Here is a 19,695-nt window from a genome sequence, read left to right as displayed (position 1 = left end):
ACTCGGAATTGCTCTTGAAGGCAGTCACAACAGGAATTCCAAACTGTTGTAAGCAATTGGCTCATTTTCAAACTAAGCATATTACTTCCTAAAGACACAACTATAAAAGGGATGAACAGAGCTGGATGCTTTCTTAGGAGTCATTCCACTGCAGTTCTATCTCATTCACACAGAAAGTCTCAACAGTTGAGTCAATCAATTCACTTTAAATAGCTGTACTGGTTCACCTAAAACTTAAATATTTGCAGTATTTATTGACCACTTGACACTTCACATACATTATTTTTAAAATTTTCATACTACCACTAAAAATAGAGATATTATTCTCTCCATTTTATAGATGAGGAAGTAGAGACTCAAAGACAAATGATTTGCCTAAGGCAGAGCCAGTATGCCAATACGGATGTTTTAGCTTTAAACACCACGTTCTTTTCATTTTCTGACCCAGCCACGTAGCACCTTAATATAATTTTTAAATGTGTTATAGGGTTTGTTCAATTCTTTTTTTGTTTTTTTTTGCGGTACGCGGGCCTCTCACTGCTGTGGCCTCTCCCGTTGCGGAGCACGGGCTCTGGACGCGCAGGCTCAGTGGCCATGGCTCATCGGCATGTGGGATCTTCCCGGACTGGGGCACAAACCCATGTCCCCTGCATTGGCAGGCGGACTCTCAACCACTGCGCCACCAGGGAAGCCCCCTACTCTTTATTTAACCTGAAAGTAAACTGAACAAAACTGGGGGTACTGCTTATGAATAGGCTCGTTTATATTCTTAAGAAAAACTGGCAGTTCACTACAAAAACCCATTTATTCAATTTGAATAAAGTAAATATTGATGCTAGACTTTACATTTAAAGAGACTTGTCTGGCAAGTGAGTCACGTTTTAACAATAACCATAGTAAAAGGGAAAAAAATTAGAGCAGTAAGTTAAATAAAAGGCTAATAAAACCTGGAGGAAACAGCTCAGTGTTTTCTTTTAAACCCTGAAGAACACCCAACGTACATTATGTTGCATAAAGAGTCATTTCATGAAAAGACTATTAACAATAAAATAGTAGAGTCAGTACGAAGAATTTCAATGATATCCAACTCAAAAATGCATAGGGAGAGTAAAGTTATTTTATTAAATCATGCACATCACGTGTGTTAGTGCAAATAGTTTAATCTGTACTCCAGAAATTCTATTGTACTTTATATCTTTACAAAATAGATTTAAAACAATTATTTACTTTAAAAAATGTAATTCTGAAGTTAAGCATTTCAGAACAATATTTGCAATAACCTATATACAGGAGGTACTGGGTACCACTGGCATATTAGCATTCTGTGGTGGAGTGGCTTCCTGCAACAGAAAATGATGAAATGAACTATATGACAGTATTTTCTACAAGTCATTTGTGACTAATTCCTCCATAAATCTAGTGATCCTCCCAACAGCAAACCCCAAATGGCTTAAAATATAACCTTTAAAGTATAAACAATGACTGCCAAACATTACAAGGCAAATTATATCCTAAACTTCTATTTCAATATTCGGCTAGGCCTGTGGATTGCCACAGAACATTCAAGCCAATTCACTGACATTCCCTCTCAGTTTTCACTGACTGAAAAATTTAACTATGTGATACTTCAGGATATTCTATGACCTATATAAACTTCATTGACATAACTGTGGTGCCGCACAAAAACCATAGCTAAACCTTCACTTCCGTGTTTTAAATTTGTAACATCAAGCAGTGTTTAGGTGCTTTACTGTGCATGGAACACTATTAATCTTGGGAATAGTGCTTCTCATTAACAGAACGTCCCAATTAACAACAATAAAAAGAAAATGACCATTTGCCTCCCCAACCAGGAAATCTGTTGGTAGGTAACAACAGCTCACCTCGAACATGAATTAGCTTTGAAATATCATTAACCAAATTAAGTCAGTAAAAGCTTATCTAAAGAGATATTAATTCTTTCTTCAATTAAACATGCTTGGAGGAAGAGATGATAGGAAAAAAAAAGTCATGCTTCCTAAAATGCTGTATATGAGAAAGTAACTTGGCTTTTAAAGAAAATATCTCTTTAAATACATGAGGTTTAATAAATTACATTCCAATTGACTCAACAGTTTGGTTTACTGCACTGAAACTGTATAATTACTATGTTTTTGCTCCCAGAAATACTTCAGTTTGCTCAAGAAAATACACACTCTCATGGAAAGTTTTTCAAAGTTGATGTCCTCCACATCATCAAGTCACATTAAGGCTGAACAAACGTGCATATATTCCCCAAATTATCACTAGAACAGAGTATTTTCCAAGTGTATTTCTCCTTAAAAAAAAAAAAAAATCCACGCAAATAGTTGTCTCTAAGTCTTGTTCCCAATAGCTCAGTGGTTTTATAACAAGTAAAAATGGCGTAAATATGTAAAAAATATATATATATATGTGTATATATTCAAACTGATAGGCACTGAGCACACAGGGCCTCTCTTCCCATGTATGTATCAGTTGTTTGGTTTGGGTAGTTATCGAATCAAAAAAAATGAGTTATCTGGCCATTAGAATTCAGAGTAAAATACCCATAAATTTAATGTTATAAATAATTTGGTGTACCAAGAAGCCTACTTTAGGCCACCATAATATTCAGAATTTCAACATACTAATTTAAAAATTACATGAAAAATTGCAAGCAAATTATTGCTTACAGTAGAATAAAGTCACAATTTTATATCCTCTTTATAGACAGATACATTTTATATAATTTAAAGCAATGACCCTACAGCTGTATTCTTGCACTTCTGCTGTTTTAAGAGGTAAAAAGGAAGAAAATGGTTCTGGTTTGTCCCCAGCATGAGTGTGGTGCCAGCTTCTAGAGGGAGGACGGTGTACGGACTCAAGAAACGCTCTCATGGAGAAGCTCTGGCCAGACCTGGCACGTACAGCACGATGGCTGTCACCGCAACCAGGGCAGCCAACATGGGCATCCAGGGCCAGGGTTTCTGTGTGGAAAGAAACCAAGAGTCAAAATCACATTCTCCCTTCTTTTTTCATACCTATTAACCCCTTGGTTCCAGAGAGTCCTGAATACTTGACAGAATATTAGAAAAACCTTATCTTTGCATAAGAATACATTTTTAAAAAAAGAAAAAAAGGTGAGGGAGTGCAGGTGTGAGGAGAGCCATAATAGCAGGAGCTGTTTTAGAGGACCATTGTGTGGAAGCCGAATACATTGCAGGAAACTCTTGGGCAGTTTTCAGTTTTCTTTGAAGCCTAATAGTGAGTACTCTAAGAAACTCTTTGAGCTCAGCCTGTTTTATTTACTCGGGTATCCACATATGACAGCTAACTGATGTCCATAAATGCCTGGAGTATGTTTCTGCCTAAAATGTTTATTTCTTGATAAAAACCAGACTCACATGTTGGTATGGTTTTATATAAGGGGCTGGTGGGTAAGGTGATAGAAAGAAAATGGTCTAAGCTTTGATCCTCTAATCTTAAACCACAGAAGACAAAATCAGAAGGGGTTCAAGATGGCAAAGTGATGTTAGGGACCCTGCTTATCTGATGCTTTTGGTAAAGACCATGTCCAGGGTAATAATGCCACGTGATCATCTCATATGCTCTACTAACCAGTATGCTTGTTGGAGGTGAGCATGGATGGGCTGTTCTCTGTTAACTATCAGAGGGCTTTACAATATCAATTTGTTTTGTTTGAAAACTTTATTTTCACTAGTGTTCTGAGTTGTATTGAGAAAGCTAGCTTTTAAAGAAATATTGTGATGTTGTAGATCAGGGCTCAGAAAGACATGGGACAGGCTGATACTCTCACAAGTAAATGCATACTGAGGTTGAGATTGTGAGCCAATGGTCCATTATGCCACTCTCATCCTTTTTCATCTTCTTAGCCACAGTGTAATATAGGCAAAGGGTTGAAACAACGAAACTCTACACCATGGAAAAGAAGAGGGAAGGGAGGAGGGGGAAGAAAGCTTGCTGAAAACTTCAAAGAGGCAAACTCTTCATTTCTCATTCAGAGCTGATTAAACATAGAATTGGGAAGGGGGTACTAAGCTGCAGCAATTCACAGTTTACTCCGGTTTGCTAGAGACAAAGACTCAGTTAAAGGCAGCATATTAACATCTGGTTAGGTTGGAATTAATTCATAGTTAGCTTTACTACAAAAGAAACAAGACAATATGTTATATGATTAGTTGATCATTCAGTTCATTTGTATGACACAATACATAGCATACTAAATGAAGGGTTTGCTTCAGGTAACAAAATACCTGTGTGGTTTTGCCATGCACTATATTACAAATATGGCACAAACAGGTGACGGGAACAAACAGACAAGGACTCAACAGTAGTGCTTGTACCTTTCTCTACCACAATGGACCGAAACACCAAAACAGGAAAGCCAGGAATAGGCCGATGAATACGGCTGGGACGGGTTGTAATATGGAAGGCTAAAGAAGGGAAGGGATATTAAAATCATTTTATGCTATAAAAAAATCATATAAGATGATTTAGAACCCAGGGGGGTGGGAGGGAGGGTAGAAAGACATTTTAAAGACATCTAATACAATCCAGAATGATGGACTGTGGTATGTAAGTTGGCAAACTACCAGTTTAAAAGGAACAGCTGGAGGCAATGTGGGTGTCCCCAACTCCCTAATGAAATGTAGCGCGTTAAGACAGAGCAATGAAAATACCTCACCAGCTGATGCTCTGCTTGACAGTACATTATTTTTGTTCCATACTCAGAAACCATTATTTGACAATGTACTCCTTTGGAAATGGCTAAGGTTTATTTTATCCCTCTATCAAAAACTTTTTTTTTTTTTAAACCAAAACTCTTTTGCTTGAGATAGTATTGCTTTCAAGCTTAAAAATAAATGCCCTGTGATGCATGGCATTTATTTTTCTAAATCAAGCAAGAGATCTGACACAACATATGAGAAACATTTAGTATATAAAGACAGGCAGCTGAATCTCAGGGCTTTCAGTGATGTTACAAGAATACAAGTAATTTTTAATTTAATTTTATTATTATTATATTTTTGGCTGCACCACGTAGCATGTGGGATATTACTTCCCCAGCCAGGGATCGAACCTGTGCCCCCTGCAGTGGAAGTGTGGAATCCTAACCACTGGACTGTCAGGGAATTCCCAGTAATTTTTTTAAATTGGAAGGGAATTACTACAATGAGTGTTATTACAGAGTAATATGTCATTACCATAAGTCTAATGTCATAAAAATAGGAAATCTACCCTTAAAGTAAATTATTTGTATAACTATAAATAATAATAGCAACGTTACTTTCAAATAGGCTCTAAATCATATAGAGGGATCCATTCTGATTATCCTAGATGTCTTCATAGGTTAATTTAGTAGAAGGTAGACTGAAATTCCATCATCAGAGAGATATGAATTAACACAAAAGAGAGAAGTAACCAAACCATTATGATCTGATTTCAGAAGAGTTCTGTAATTGACATTTTTGAAATAAATGCAATCCATTTTTGCTTATCATAAAGCCTCCATACCCAATTCATAAATTTCTGAAAGGCTTCTACCTAAGCAACAAGTCTTTATTAAAAAAAAAACAAACAAACTAGGACTTTCTTTAGCAAAGAACAGTTGGACACAACTCATAAGCATTCTGAGTGTGACTGTGTAACTGGATGGCCATGCAACATTACTCTTTTGTACTTGTGCTGCAAGTTAAGCAGAGTGCCTTTCTCCATAGGAAGTATGCGGCTCATGCCCACTGCAGTGTCCAAGCCATGACAGGGGTTTGGAATAAGTCAGAGCACAATCAACCACACTGAACATCCATCAATTAGGGCCCACAAAGGCAATGATCATTAAAACGTATAACACAACATTTATTTAGTATAACATCTTTTAAAAGACCATCTGCCTCTCTAGCAAATAAAATACAAATTAATATTATTAAACTCAATTTATACCAAAATGTTCCAATTTCACACACACACCCCCCTAGAGAAACTGACCAAATACTTCCTAATATTTATAGGAGGCCCAGAAGACACTAAGCTTTTTAGAAATGTGCCTTAGTGAGAACATTATTAGTACAAAATGAAAACCATCAAGTCTCCATTTTTTGATACAGCCAAATGCTAAGGAATCGTCACGTATCACTCTTTCTTCAGTGGGTCCCTGGTGGTATAGTGCTTTGTTTCCCAGAGGGGGAAAAACAAGAGCCAGATGAAGGCTTAGTGACAGAACTTCAGATTCATTTGGGAAAAGCTGACAGTTCTTAGGTAAATTATCTTTTTGCAGACAAGGCTCTTCCTCCAGGTAGTCCTTAGGCTCTTCTAGGTGTACAGGTTAAAGGGGCAAATTCTTACTCAAAAATCTGACAGCCCAATGATTCCATCATGGAATTTCATAATGAAAAGCTTAGTTCACGTGTACTACAGGTCTTAGTTTCTCAAATCAGTAATAAAGTCCTCTGAAGAATCAGTTTCAGGGCTCTCACCTGCCTCTCAATCAAAGCTAAGCCAAGTTTGCAAAGACTTACATTATTTCCTTTCTCTCGGAGCAGCTTCAGGTTGTCTTTACATTGTTTGAGCTCATCTGTGATTGATTGTTTTTCCTGCTCAGTCATTTCAAACTTCAACTTCAGTTCTGAGAGTACAGTCTGTGTCTTTTCATACTAAAGGCAAAGAAAAAAGAGTGTGCAGACTCAACTTAAAATGGGTATGAAGTTATGCGTCTAGTCAGGCTTATATACCAGACCCTGTTTAGTCACCTGCAACACCACAGTCAAGTCTTTTTGTTATAAGGAGAATAAGAATCACTTGCACTAATAATAAGAAGCCTTTAATGTTTACTTGATTCTATGTAAGAATTTTGTGGCCCTGGTGTTAAAAAAAGTTGAGAAGTCACCACTGTGTCATCTGTTTCTAATATAAGGGGTCACTTTTTCCACTAAGAGAATTAGAGGAGAAAAGTAAAATTCCAAACTGAGCAAAAGAAAAGCACGTGAAGAAAAACTCCATAGCCTAATTAAATGACAAGGTTAGGAAGTCTGAGTTTATATCCTCGTAAGTAATGTCAGCCAAGCTATTTTAGTCTTGAAGTAAAAAGTATTAACTCTCATTAGGCCTCCCTTTACCCAGCGTCATTGGGTATTAAAGTGTTCTGGATAAGGAATTTCTAGGCAAATGAAGCAAAGAAATATATCTAAGGCACCAATCACTATGATTGGGACATTTCTATCTCTCTATTTAAGACTTATAAGCATCAATTACAAATAATTTTTAAAAATCTGTTTCTGATATTTTTCCATAGTGAAACATGCCACTTCCTGCTCTGGAAAACAGTTCACTATATATAATATGACTTTCAGACACACTACCTAGCCCTTGAACATAGGTCAGATTAATGCAAAACATGGTATGGTTTGCCCCAACTTTAAATGTCCCAGAAGGCAGGAATGCTAGACTGGTTTCACTTCTAGATATTGCATCTTACATGCAAGCTGGGCTCTCAGTCAAAGAGCAAAGACTGTTCTGCTGCTGGCTGTGCCTTTGTCTGGCCTCCACTGCCCCACTTTGCCATTTCTGAAGGTTTTAGAAGGAAGAAAGACAGACAAGGGCTGATTATAAAATAAATATACCACAGGTCTGGCATACCAGAAAGATTCCTCCTCTTCCCTAAACACAGCCCACGAGGCTGGAAAGTCTATAGTTCCTTTCCGCCTGTATCCTAGAAATTTCTCAATAAAGGACACATTTATATGGTGCTTCTGAATAATCCAAACACCTTGGAGTGATTAATCAGGAGCTCATCATTATGCACTCCAAAGATAAATATTACAGATGCAAATGTATAAAAACATTAATCAGAAGTGGTGGAGGCAGGGGGTTAGGGTCAGCAGCGAGTTCACCATAAAGTGGGAAGAAAGACACGGGTACAGAGAGGGAGGTAAAATATGAAAGGAACTCTCTGTTACCTAACAACGTTCCCAGAACAAGTCTGGGTAGTATGCCAGAGAAGGAACTAAGGAGTAAGATTCATGGACTTCATGACAGCTTTTTTTGTGGGGTCTGTGGACTTCCTTCCAGAGGCAAAAGGTTACTGGCAGGTTGCCAAAGCAAACTCAGTGTACCTAGACTAGTCTCTGCACTAAGTCTCTTAGAACACAATCAATTCTCAATGATATGATTCTTAACAGTAACTAATAAAGAATAAGTGAAATGTGATTTGCTGACCAAAATTTTCCCTTATTTTCCTTTTCCACCATTCTTACATCCAGCCTGCCCTTTATACCAAAGCACTTAATCGTTTCTCTGTTCCAGGAGTTGTGGAGAATGACAGGAAGGCAGCTTAGTCCTGAGGATCCTGCTGTTTACCTTCAGCTTGTGAGTGGGTGGGAAGGACTCTGGCCCCAGGGCAAGATGGTGAAGCCAAACAACTTTCCTGAGTCAGTCTTTGCAGGGTGGACTTGTGTGCTCAATGTTTTATGAATTCTTAAATTACAGATATTCCTACTAAATCAAAATATATAGATGCTTTCTTAAGTCAAATATAAAGATGGTATACCATTATTTTTCTCTTAACACTGAGGATTAAATTTTACTTTTCTCAGGTACTTTTTCTTTTTTAAATGTTCAAACAAAAGCTGCCACATATATAAAATCTAATTGTCAGAACAAAGGTCACCTTCTGTAGCCTTAGTGTCACACCTCCCTTGGATATCATTTTGCTCCATCTTGCTTTCTATCTCAGAGATGAGAAATGCACTCAGTTCTGATTAAGAGGGAAATACCACACAATATTACCAGCACCTTTGATTCTTCTTCACAAAAATAATCATATCTGGGCTTGCTTAGTTTGTAATATTTTAACCTGTGACAGTGCTGAAGATACATAATCATTATATTGTGCACATTATGATTCTATGAGAGAAAGGAGAAAAAGGGGAAATGTTGAAAGGGAATATATGTGCATTAATAAAAGGTAGTAATTCATTTGCAGTGGATTACACAGATATAAGAATCTCATTAAAGAAGGTTTTAGTTACAGACTAGTATCCAATAGTTGACATCAGGACAAACGGAAAGAAAAGCAATTTCACATCATAAAGGAGCATGGTATGGTGACTACACTTCATTTCACAATGAAAACATTGAACAAGAAAATAGAAAAGAAACATACTGACAAGATCAGACATATTTTTAAATGTGCTGCATTTAATGCAATCCAAAGGCTACCAACAATTTAGATGCTGTGACAACATGCCACTGCCATTTGTGGTAACAGTTAAAGCATTTCGCACTGATTGCTCAGTGACCAAAAACAGGCAAACAAATAATGCAACAAAATGGCTAACGCATTCAGAGTAACATACAACAGAATTATCTTCCAACCACAGCATTCTTCCCAGATTTTGAAAGAATTATGGCATGTGGACTGGAAGGACACAAAGTGCTTACAGTATTAAATACTAGTATATTTACTTTGGCACAAAATTTGTGTTCCAACCAAATAAAATGAGATTTCTCCCAAAATACATATCCTTAGCAAGAAGATAAAAAATGAACATATTACAAAATCAATATGGCCACATGTGAATAAAAACTGTTACAGTTTTTTTCTTTAGGAACAAACATGAAGACAGAAGAACAACAATCATTTCCAAGTTCAGGATACTACAGGGAAAGAAAAGTGCAAAGGAAAACTACATTGATTAAACAGATCTTCTAAAAACAACTTTGGGAAAATTTGTTATTTAAGACAAAGAGTTGTCTTCAACTTCCTTCTGTTTAAAACAAATCCTTCATTTAAGAGGGTCTACAACTGGGGTGAGCCCTGCCGGGTAGATGAAAATGCATCAGCCTTCTCCATCCCCTAAGCTGGCCAGAAGTCAATGCAGGGAATAGTATAAGGCCAGTAGGACTGATTGCAGCTCTTATTGCCCCACTCTCAACTTCAAGGCTCTCTCTGCTCAGGAAAAGCCTGGGTGGGGTCTCTGCTCCAACATCAACCCTCACCATTTTAAACATGGTTTTTTTTTTTAAAGCCGCCAAAAAAACGGTCACAGAACATGTTTGGCTGGCTGGGTATGAGCTGAGTTTTCTCATCAGCAACTTTTCAGGCCAGTGTCATCTGAGGGGTTTAGACAGCATTATGGTGTGGCCCCAGTTAGCTTTCCAAAAGTATTCTAAATTAAATATGATACTGTCTTTGAAAGATAAACAGTGAATTAAGTAATCTGGTACAAAGGACTTCTCATATAGATCAACTAACTGGTAGAGAAAAACTTTTAACGTAATTTTGTATATTTATATTTTTGAGACCAAACCTTACTGATGAATTCTCTACATATGGATCATGATACACAGCTAGAAATCACCAGAGATGCTCCCAGTATCAACTCTGTGACAGGTAATGCTTCCCTTTAGTTCTAACTAGCATGAATATCTGATTTGCTTTTGGCTTTAAGTCCAACCATAATTGGGCTCATAATGTCTTTTCGCTTTACCTCTTTCTGTACATCCTTTGCTTGGTTTTCAGCCTTACTGAGAAGAGTTTTTAAATCAGCTGAATCCCGAAGATGCTGTTCTTTCAAGGATCCCACTTGATTCTCAAGCTCTTTCCTAGTCATCTGCAGGATGCTGAGATCACTGGTAAGCTCTAAACTCTGCTTCTGAGAACTGCAACATAAATATTGACAGTTATTCATGTAGAAATCACACACAGCAGGAAGTCCAATTTCTTATACATTTTACTAGGAGGGATGGAGTGGATTTCAGATGAGGAAAGAAAAGTGTAAAAAAGAATGATATTTTCAATAAGTAAAAGCATTAAAACACTAAAACAGTGAAAGTTTAAAGCTGTGTCCTATTTTCAGATAATCAAGTACACACAAAGTTTGAAATTGTAAAAATAGAAGGTGACTAATTGTGTATTTTGTCATATCACATTATATTAACTGTATCATAAAAAGATTCAGTGTAGGTCTTCTACAGGAAAAGAAAGCACATATTCCAACTATTTTCTTTAAGTACTTGACAAATAGGATGGCAGACAGAAACTTAAACCTTAGGAGCCACTTCCAACTTAAGTAAAGATAAACCTACTGAAATGAGAAGACACCAAACTGGGGAGGAAAGCACAAGACAAAGAACCAGGAGTCTGGCTTCTAGACCCCAGATCTGCCACTATTTAGTTGTGGGATGTTGAGCAAGTCACTTAACTGGTGCCATTTCATTCTCTGAGTAAAGCATTTCCTGAGCTCTGAGATCTGTGCCAGGCACCATTCGCACAGACACAAACAACACAAGGAGAGTCTCAGTGCCCTCCACTGTCAAACAAGAAGACAGAACTCAATAATTTCTGAGGCTGTTTTCCAGCTTAAATTCTATGATTGCTGTTACAACCTGATGTAAAAAAAAAAGTCCCATTTACACACTAGGAAAACACCTTGATAAGCAGGAATAGAAATTCTTTGTTCAATTCCTTCTACACCATGGACAACAAAGAACAAAAGACCTGTATATTGAAGCTGTGTTAAAGAATTTGGCTCCCATCTGCAACAGAAATAGCTAAAGGAGGATAAGGTTTTCGAGACATCCTCTCAGGATGGATCGTAAGACTCAGACTCAATATTGTAACTGAAATACTATAGAGTATAAATCCCATGCTGATTAGATGCTAGGCAGATCGTAGGGTGTACGTGTGATGTTGTCAGGGCAATATAGCTAGGAACTGTATGGCATGTAAGACACTGTAAAGGGAGACTAGCTTCTAAATACTACTTACATGCTGGGGAGGCTTAACAAATTAACTTAGAGAACTATTAAATCAGAAAAGTTTAAAAAACAGAATTAATGTCTTAAATAGTTTTTGTGAGTTTAGACAGATAACTTGACCAGAATATATTCCACGCTTCTGGGGCCTAATATTATTAAACCATATGCTTCTAACTCATGAGGAGTTTGTAGGATTGCTTTTCAACATTTAAACAAAATTTGAAGTCATTAAAAAAAAAAACATTTAACAATCGGCCAGATTCCAATTAATCATATCTCAAAAATAAGGGATCAAGTCTGAATCTTTAAAGTATCAAAAATTCCAAAACAAGAATAATTTAAGATAATCAGTACTGGAAACCAAATATCAGTATTTCTTGCTTGAGAGAATATGAAACTAAATGGATTCACCAAGATCCAAATGTATTCCAAATATGAAGAACTTGAGTGTCGGTATCATCTTACACACACTTTATACCAAACAATTTGCCCACATGTTCTGTTACACAGATGAGCAGTTGGTACATACATATACACAAACGTATGCGTGTGTGTCTGCGTGACAGCATCCATTTATTTATTTGTTTGTGTTTTGGGCCTTTATTTTGTCCTTTTCATATTTTGAAATTGTTTTCACAAACTTTTACATAAAAAACAAGCATTTGTTTTGTTCTTTATTATTAGTTATCTTTAAACATTCAGAAAGTAATACACATAGAAAAGACTATGGAAAGATATGACACTGGAAGAGAAAAAAATGCTTTAAAGATACTGATATTGACCATATGATGTTGTAAGGCGTTTTAGAGAATAAGTCAGCACATCTTGCTCCTTCAACTAGTTCTTGATTTTTAAAATGTAAAACCGATATTAAAGTTGCCTTTGTTTTTTTTTTTAATTGAGGTCCTGTGAGGTTATATAACATTTTTTTTAAGATTTTTTTTTTTGATGTGGACCATTTTTTAAAGTCTTTATTGAATTTGTTACAATATTGATTCTGTGTTATGTTTTGGTTTTCTGGCCGAGAAGCATGTGGGATCCCTGATCAGGGATCAAACTCGCACCCCCTGCATTGGAAGGTGAAGTCTTAACCACTGGACCACCAGGGAAGTCCCGCCTTTTTTAAATAAGAGATAACAAGGAATACTATTTTCTGATATATCTAGTCCTTTCGTTATCATTTTTCCCTAAAGCTTGTTTTCTATGGGAACTGACCTTGGTCACTGAGTTTTTGTTAATCTTAATGCTTTTCAGGAGTATAAATACAAGGCTAACAAGAGAGTAATGACTCCCATTTTTGGTGTACTCTGGGGAGGGAGAGGGATTAAAGAATGGCTTCAATAATAAACACGTACTACTTTCATATCTGAATTAGAATGTAAACATTGTATAAATAAAAAACATGGAATGGATCAAATTTTTAAGGAAGCAATAAATTTTAAACTATGCAACAAGTGTTGATGAGAAAATAGGACTCCACTAAATTTGCTGGAATAAATCTATTACATTCATTGGTTTGCCTGTAAGGTAATGGATGTTAGAAAGATTTAATTGCTTTTAGCAAATTTTTGATCTCACACATTGTTACTTTTTATATAACCCTGTTTGAAATTCAAAAGCTGGATTTGTATCTTTCAACAGTATCAATTCTTTATCATAGCCATCTCCTGATCACCCTTATAAACAGAAGGGATCATTGGCAAGAAAGAAAAACAAACTTGTATTTGAAATTTATTACGATTTAGTTTAAAGGGCAAGTTCAATCATAGATCTTTTGCTGTCTGTTTGTTTAGATCCGTTTGTTTAGATCTTTTGTCTATCTTTTGGTGCGGAGAAGGGGCATTTAGTGAATCTATATTCCATGAGTACACCAAAAGGAAAGGACATGCAAGTGATGGCAGGAAAAAAAGTGCTGAAGTACTCATTTAGCGTGGTTAACCTGCCAGATAGCCAAAAAGAGTCTGGATGAATATTTTGCTCCAAAAAGGTATTTAAGTATCAAAATTAAACTTAAAATTTAGATGAAAATCTAAAGATAAAGAAACATTTTGAACCTAAAAAAGAGTTCTTGCATACTTGTGCAATTCTTTTTCTTGCCGCTGCAGTTCTGATGATAGCAAAACGTTTTCCTTTTTTAGAGAACGGCATTCGGCTTCCAATACATTCCATTCCTTTCTCAACTTCTCTAGTTCACCTAAAATAGTCCCAAAACACATTTGTTAATATAGGAACATAACTATTTTTCCCCTTAAACACTTACATTTTACATGGCTATTCTTTGATTCCTGTTACTTCACAGTGGCGCCTCAGGGAAGTTCCCATCACCCTGAACTTCAGTAATATTTTTTTCTCACTTCACTTTTATAAGACAAATAATTTTTAACAGTATTTAAATAAAATGTAAAATTGAAAAGATTTTCAATTTATTGTAGAGCTTACAGACCTGAAGAATGCTTATAGCCCCAATATAAAAACACTGCTTTATACAACCAATCGTTGTCAAAGACAAAACTAGCCTGAATGGTTATTTTCCACAAGTTATAAAGTTATCATTATCAAGAGTTAAGAGCTTTATGTAAAATACATTTCTTACCTTGTAGCCTCGTTGCTTCTTCTCTCTGCTGGTCCTCACATTGCTGACATCGAAGCTGAAAAGTATTTTGCAAACTCATGATTTCTTTCTCATATTCAGATGCTGCTTTCCGCCACCGCTCAAGCTCGGCTCGCACTTTCTTAAGCTCTTCTTGTAGAGAAGCAATGTCAGTGTCCCGCTCAGAGGCAGCCTTTTCTGCTGCTTGATGAAGGAGTAAAATTTCATCTCGGGCACTAAGCAATTCATCTCGAGTGCCGGTGATTTCACTATCCTTCTCCTCCCGGAGATTCTCAATATTGATGTGTAACCTCTGCAGTTGGGCTACAAAAGTATATTTACTCATCATTTTCTTAGTCCATAGTAATCAGGAATAAAAGAACAGCCCATATGGGACTGTAGTTACTACATGGCCCAGGCTGTCAGAGCTGTTTGTTGCTTTTGATTAAACTGTACAAGCAATCCATGTTTAATGCAGAAAATGTCAAAATACAGAAATACAAAGAGAAAAAACCCCCAAAGCGACCTTTATTTCTCCCACACAGAGAAAACTGTTTCTAACATTTGGTACTTCCTCTCCTAGATTTTTTCTATGCATTTATACACATATAAAAACAAAAATAGGGAGGGATCATAATAAATACAATGTTCTCTATGCGGCTGCTGATGAATATTTTTCAATAACAAAAACCAGCTATACTAACTTTTTTTTTTTTTTTTTTTTTTTTTTTTTGCAGTATGCGGGCCTCTCACTGTTGTGGCCTCTCCCGCCGCGGAGCACAGGCTCCGGACGCGCAGGCTCAGCGGCCATGGCTCACGGGCCCAGCCGCTCCGCGGCATGTGGGATCTTCCCAAACTGGGGCACGAACCCGCATCCCCTGCATTGGCAGGCGGACTCTCAACCACTGCGCCACCAGGGAAGCCCTATACTAACTTTTTTGACTAATCCTTTATTTTAGACACTTGAGGCTGTTCAGATTTTAATTACTATAGACAATACACCTTACAAAGCAATCTTGATTTTTTTTTCCTTAGGGTGAATTTGTAGACATAGAATTGCTTGGTCAAAGGGTAAGCATTAGTAAAACCTTTGATGCTCTTGACTCAATTTTCTGTTCAAATGTCAATTCCTTAAAGAAGCTTTTTCTGATGGCTTATCTAAAAATAGCCCTCTGTCATTCTCTAGCCCTTTACTCTGCCCTTATTGGACATCACACTATATACTTATTTGCTTATTCATCTTTTCCACTAGACTGTACATCTCATGTGTGCTATCCCCAATACTAGAAGAGTAAACAATCAAGAATTATTGGTTGAATTAATGAATTAATAAAGTTAATGAATATTGCCTAATGAAAGAGGTATATATTTTAAGGATCTGGTCTTGTCCTCAATAACTTGAACTGGAAACAATTTGTATAAAATCATACTTGGTTCAGAACTAGAATACTGGTCTTGATTATAATAACACAAGAAAATTATAGGTATAAAAAGTTCCGTAGGTAGAAAAGAAGAATAATTAAAATAATTAAGAGGATTTAAGCCTTGTGTAGGAAGAAGTTGCCTAATAAATAAACATTAAAGAAAATATTAGACCTTTTAAGTCTGTGGGAAATGTTAAGAGGTAACAGGTTCAAAAATCTGAAAAGACACAATGGCCATGGATAACATGACCATGGACTTGTGGATAAAATCCTGAAATATACATGTTGGCACTAGAGAGCACTCAATGATGCCCACGTAAGACAGCTTTAAGACAAAAGGAAGCACTACATCATAGAACCTTCAGGGATAATTGCCCATACACAATACAGGATGGAAGTATAGATTCAAATCAGATTTATATAAACTAATGGATAATGGCATTAAACTATAAGAGTGTAAAGAGCTTTCAATTTAAAAAGATATACAATCTACCCTAGAAATTCTTGTTTGACCATAATACAATTTTTTAAAATAACTCACATGTCCCACTCAAAAATAAGAAAACCCAAAAGACTGGTTTTTCTTTGGGATATTTTAGGGCAAATATCATAGGCCTTATACAATGACTCCCCATTTCGTGTCAACAGAGATTACTTCTCTATTTAACTTCTTCTTACTGTACCTCTCAAACTAAAATTTTAAAATAACATTGGTTCCTTCTTTGACAATGAAGGCAAATTAATTTTACTTTAGGAATTTTACTGTGGCACAGGAAAGACATCTCCTGGAGTATCTCACAATTATAACCTCAAAGTACCAGGAGCTCTGGGTCGAAGAAAACCCTTGACAGGCAGGGGTCTTTCGGGTCATTTCTGTAATGACCCTGTGATAGCCCATACAAAGAGATAGCAAAATGGTGGATACGAAGAGCAGCCTTTACCAATGAAGGGAGTGCAGGGACCACTGTTCTATTCCATTTGGTAAATAATTTTTGTTGCAGTGCAAGTGTGCTATGAGCATTAGAAATAATATCACCAACAAGCTAAAAGTGCTGATGCACAGAACTACTCAAACTGATTTCCTGTCTGAAGGTCTCCTTTGTAGTAAGTCACTACATAACCCAGAAAATGACAGTCTTACCAAATCCATATCTTCAATCTTCCTCTTCCCACTCCAAGTGGGAGGTACTACTGGAGTACTAGGGAATCTTCCCTTAAAAAAAAAAAGGGGCCACAAAGAGCCCAGTTACAGTCTCAGATTCTAGGGAAGAACCAAAGCCTTGAAAAATGGGAACCCTTTGCATTCTTACTTTCCATTTCTTTTGAATTGCTACAAACAAACAAACAGTAACAATCCCAAATAGCCTCCGGTGTTCCATACCTTGAAGAACCTGTATTTGTTTACTGGATTCCTCAACTTGATTTCGATAGGCTTTTCTTTCTTCTTCCAAAAGAGCTGAAAGTAAAGCACAGTATTTCTAATTTAATGAAAATATTCAGAATCGAGCAGCTGGAAAGTTCTAAGAAATTCTCTCCTAAACCTCACTGAAAGAAACAAAAGTTAGGCAGTGTTATCAGTGTTAGCAGTTAGGTAGTTTAAAGATTTTTTAAGGAGCACAAAACAGTAGTAAGTAATAAATGTATTCAACCGAGTAGTAGTTGTCTATACCTCGTATTGCCAAGATAACATGTGCTGTTCTTTACTTGAGAAGCATTCTTTTTTTTTCTCTTTTTTTTGCAGTACGCGGGCCTCTCACTGTTGTGGCCTCTCCTGTTGAGGAGCACAGGCTCTGGACGCGCAGGCTCAGTGGCTATGGCTCATGGGCCCAGCCGCTCCGCGGCATGTGGGATCTTCCCAGACCGGGGCACGAACCCATGTCCCCTGCATCGGCAGGCGGACTCTCAACCACTGCGCCACCAGGGAAGCCCCGAGAAGCATTCTTAATAGTTGTTAATCAGGATTTTGAGCTTAAATGTGAAAAACAGACTTAAAATCCTCATGTTCACTGCCAAGTACATAGTAAGTACTTACTGACAGGAAGTTCATAGTTCCCCGTGGGATGCAAATCTTCGTCCTGGTCAGGAAGGCCATTTTAGAGAATATGAGGATTCTAAGACTTTGTAAGGTACTAATTGACTGCAACTAGGTAACTGCTGTGAACGCTATAGAAATGTAAGCTCTAGGGAATAGCACAGACTCCAACTGGCCTATGACTCTTATCGGTTGGGACATTAGAAAATTCTATACCTTAACCTTGCCTGGTTCCTCTCACTTACTGAAGAATCCACTGTAAAACTGCAGGGAATATAAATTTCCCTTATCTTATACTGAGTAGCTAATATTAGGTATAACTAAAACGTAGAAATTTATATTTCTAAGTTTTTTCCTTTTGCTGTACTTAATGTGTAATTAACTTTTAAGATATTTCATTGGTACAGGCCTTTCTTTCTTTTTTTTTTTTTTTGCGGTACGTGGGCCTCTCACTGTTGTGGCCTCTCCCGTTGTGGAGCACAGGCTCCGGACGTGCAGGCTCAGTGGCCATGGCTCACGGGCCCAGCCGCTCCGCGGCATGTGGGATCTTCCCAGACCGGGGCACGAACCCGTGTCCCCTGCATCGGCAGGCGGACTCTCAACCACTGAGCCACCAGGGAAGCCTCAGGCCTTTATTAAGGCCTGTACTGTATTATTAGTACAACTGTAATTCTCCTCACTTTACTGATCTGAAACATAAGCTCAGAGAGCATAAGTGATGTCCCAAGATCACATATCTAATAAAGTTGTAGATTTGGAAGAAGGTAACCATGCCTCTGGACTTGGAAGTTTGGGGCCATTCAGTTATATCTTGTTGCTTTCACATCCCCTAAAGAATCAAAGTAATCTTGATCTCACCTTGAAGTTCAAAGCATTTTTGTTTACTTGCTCTAGCTAGTTCCTGGGCTTCAATCAATTCCTTCCGAAGATGCTGAATTTCTTGTTTTGCCTCAATTTCTGACTGTGCACCCTGCAAGTCATCTGACAAAAATATGTTTATTTTAAAAGCAAGAGTTAGTATCATACCATAATCTCTATAACCAAAGATTAGCAATCTTTCTCATGTTTGAACATGCATAGTTAACAACAAAGCACAACTAAGTCTAATAAAATTTAGAAGCAAATTGTATTAAGCATTTTAGTCATTTTACCTTGGAGAAAGAACACAAATATGATTAAATTATTTTAGTAATTCATGGCAATGGTACTGTAACATACATACTAATATATACTAAATTATATATTTCACTTATATAAGGCTTATGTAGAGCTTATGCAAGGTTTGAAATTTAGTAGTATGATCATAATGCTATTCTTCTTTATTAATTTTGAAATTTCTTCATAACAAGTCAGAAAATTTTCACTTGGAACTTAACTGGAAATGCAAAAATAGAAAGAAACTTTTCTTCAAGAAAAAATATTTTAGTATGATTTCCCCAGCTGTGGAATACAAAATAAAAACTAAGCTGAAAGCTCCACTGTGCTCCCTTCATCATCACTGTTTCCTCAACACTACATACATAACAAGTAAATATTTGCTTAATTATCATTATTATTTACAATTAATTAATTAATTTATTTTTGGCTGTGTTGGGTCTTTGTTGCTGCGCATGGGCTTTTCTCTAGTTGTGGCGAGCGGGGGCTACTCTTCGTTGCGGGGCACGGGCTTCTCGTTGCGGTGGCTTCTCTTGTGAAGCATGGGCTCTAGGCGCGCAGGCTCTAGAGTACAGGCTCAGTAGTTGTGGCTCACGGGCTCTAGAGTGTAGGCTCAGTAGTTGTGGTGCACGGGCTTAGCTGCTCCGTGGCATGTGGGATCTTCCCGGACCAGGGCTCGGACCCGTGTCCCCTGCATTGGCAGGCGGATTCTTAACCTC

At 37.1% G+C, this 19,695-nt stretch overlaps 1 protein-coding gene across 29 annotated transcripts in view; it reads right to left on the bottom strand.

Annotated features, from left to right (window-relative positions):
- Positions 1 to 1,097: 1,097 nt before the first annotated feature.
- SLMAP (sarcolemma associated protein) overlaps positions 1,098 to 19,695 on the bottom strand; it is a 149,234-nt gene continuing 130,636 nt past the window's right edge. For 15 of the 29 annotated variants that reach the window (XM_027121158.1, XM_027121164.1, XM_027121163.1 and 12 more), the window contains 8 exons: positions 18,680 to 18,802; positions 17,171 to 17,245; positions 14,369 to 14,689; positions 13,852 to 13,969; positions 10,506 to 10,677; positions 8,809 to 8,919; positions 6,537 to 6,671; positions 1,098 to 2,987 (listed from right to left, as the gene is read on the bottom strand). In XM_027121158.1, the coding sequence (XP_026976959.1) occupies positions 2,895 to 2,987; positions 6,537 to 6,671; positions 8,809 to 8,919; positions 10,506 to 10,677; positions 13,852 to 13,969; positions 14,369 to 14,689; positions 17,171 to 17,245; positions 18,680 to 18,802 (1,148 nt within the window). In that variant the 3' untranslated portion in view covers positions 1,098 to 2,894. Of the gene's footprint in view, positions 2,988 to 4,364; positions 4,455 to 6,536; positions 6,672 to 8,808; positions 8,920 to 10,505; positions 10,678 to 13,851; positions 13,970 to 14,368; positions 14,690 to 17,170; positions 17,246 to 18,679; positions 18,803 to 19,695 lie in introns of all 29 variants that reach the window. The other 14 variants (XM_027121178.1, XM_027121185.1, XM_027121166.1 and 11 more) reach the window with 3 other exon arrangements.

The sequence above is a fragment of the Aethalodelphis obliquidens genome, unplaced genomic scaffold, assembly GCF_003676395.1.
Source record: "Aethalodelphis obliquidens isolate GAN/ISIS:26980383/991018 unplaced genomic scaffold, ASM367639v1 scaffold22, whole genome shotgun sequence".
In the NCBI taxonomy this organism is placed as follows: Eukaryota; Metazoa; Chordata; class Mammalia; order Artiodactyla; family Delphinidae; genus Aethalodelphis; species Aethalodelphis obliquidens.
This window is presented reverse-complemented; position numbering and strand designations above follow the sequence as displayed.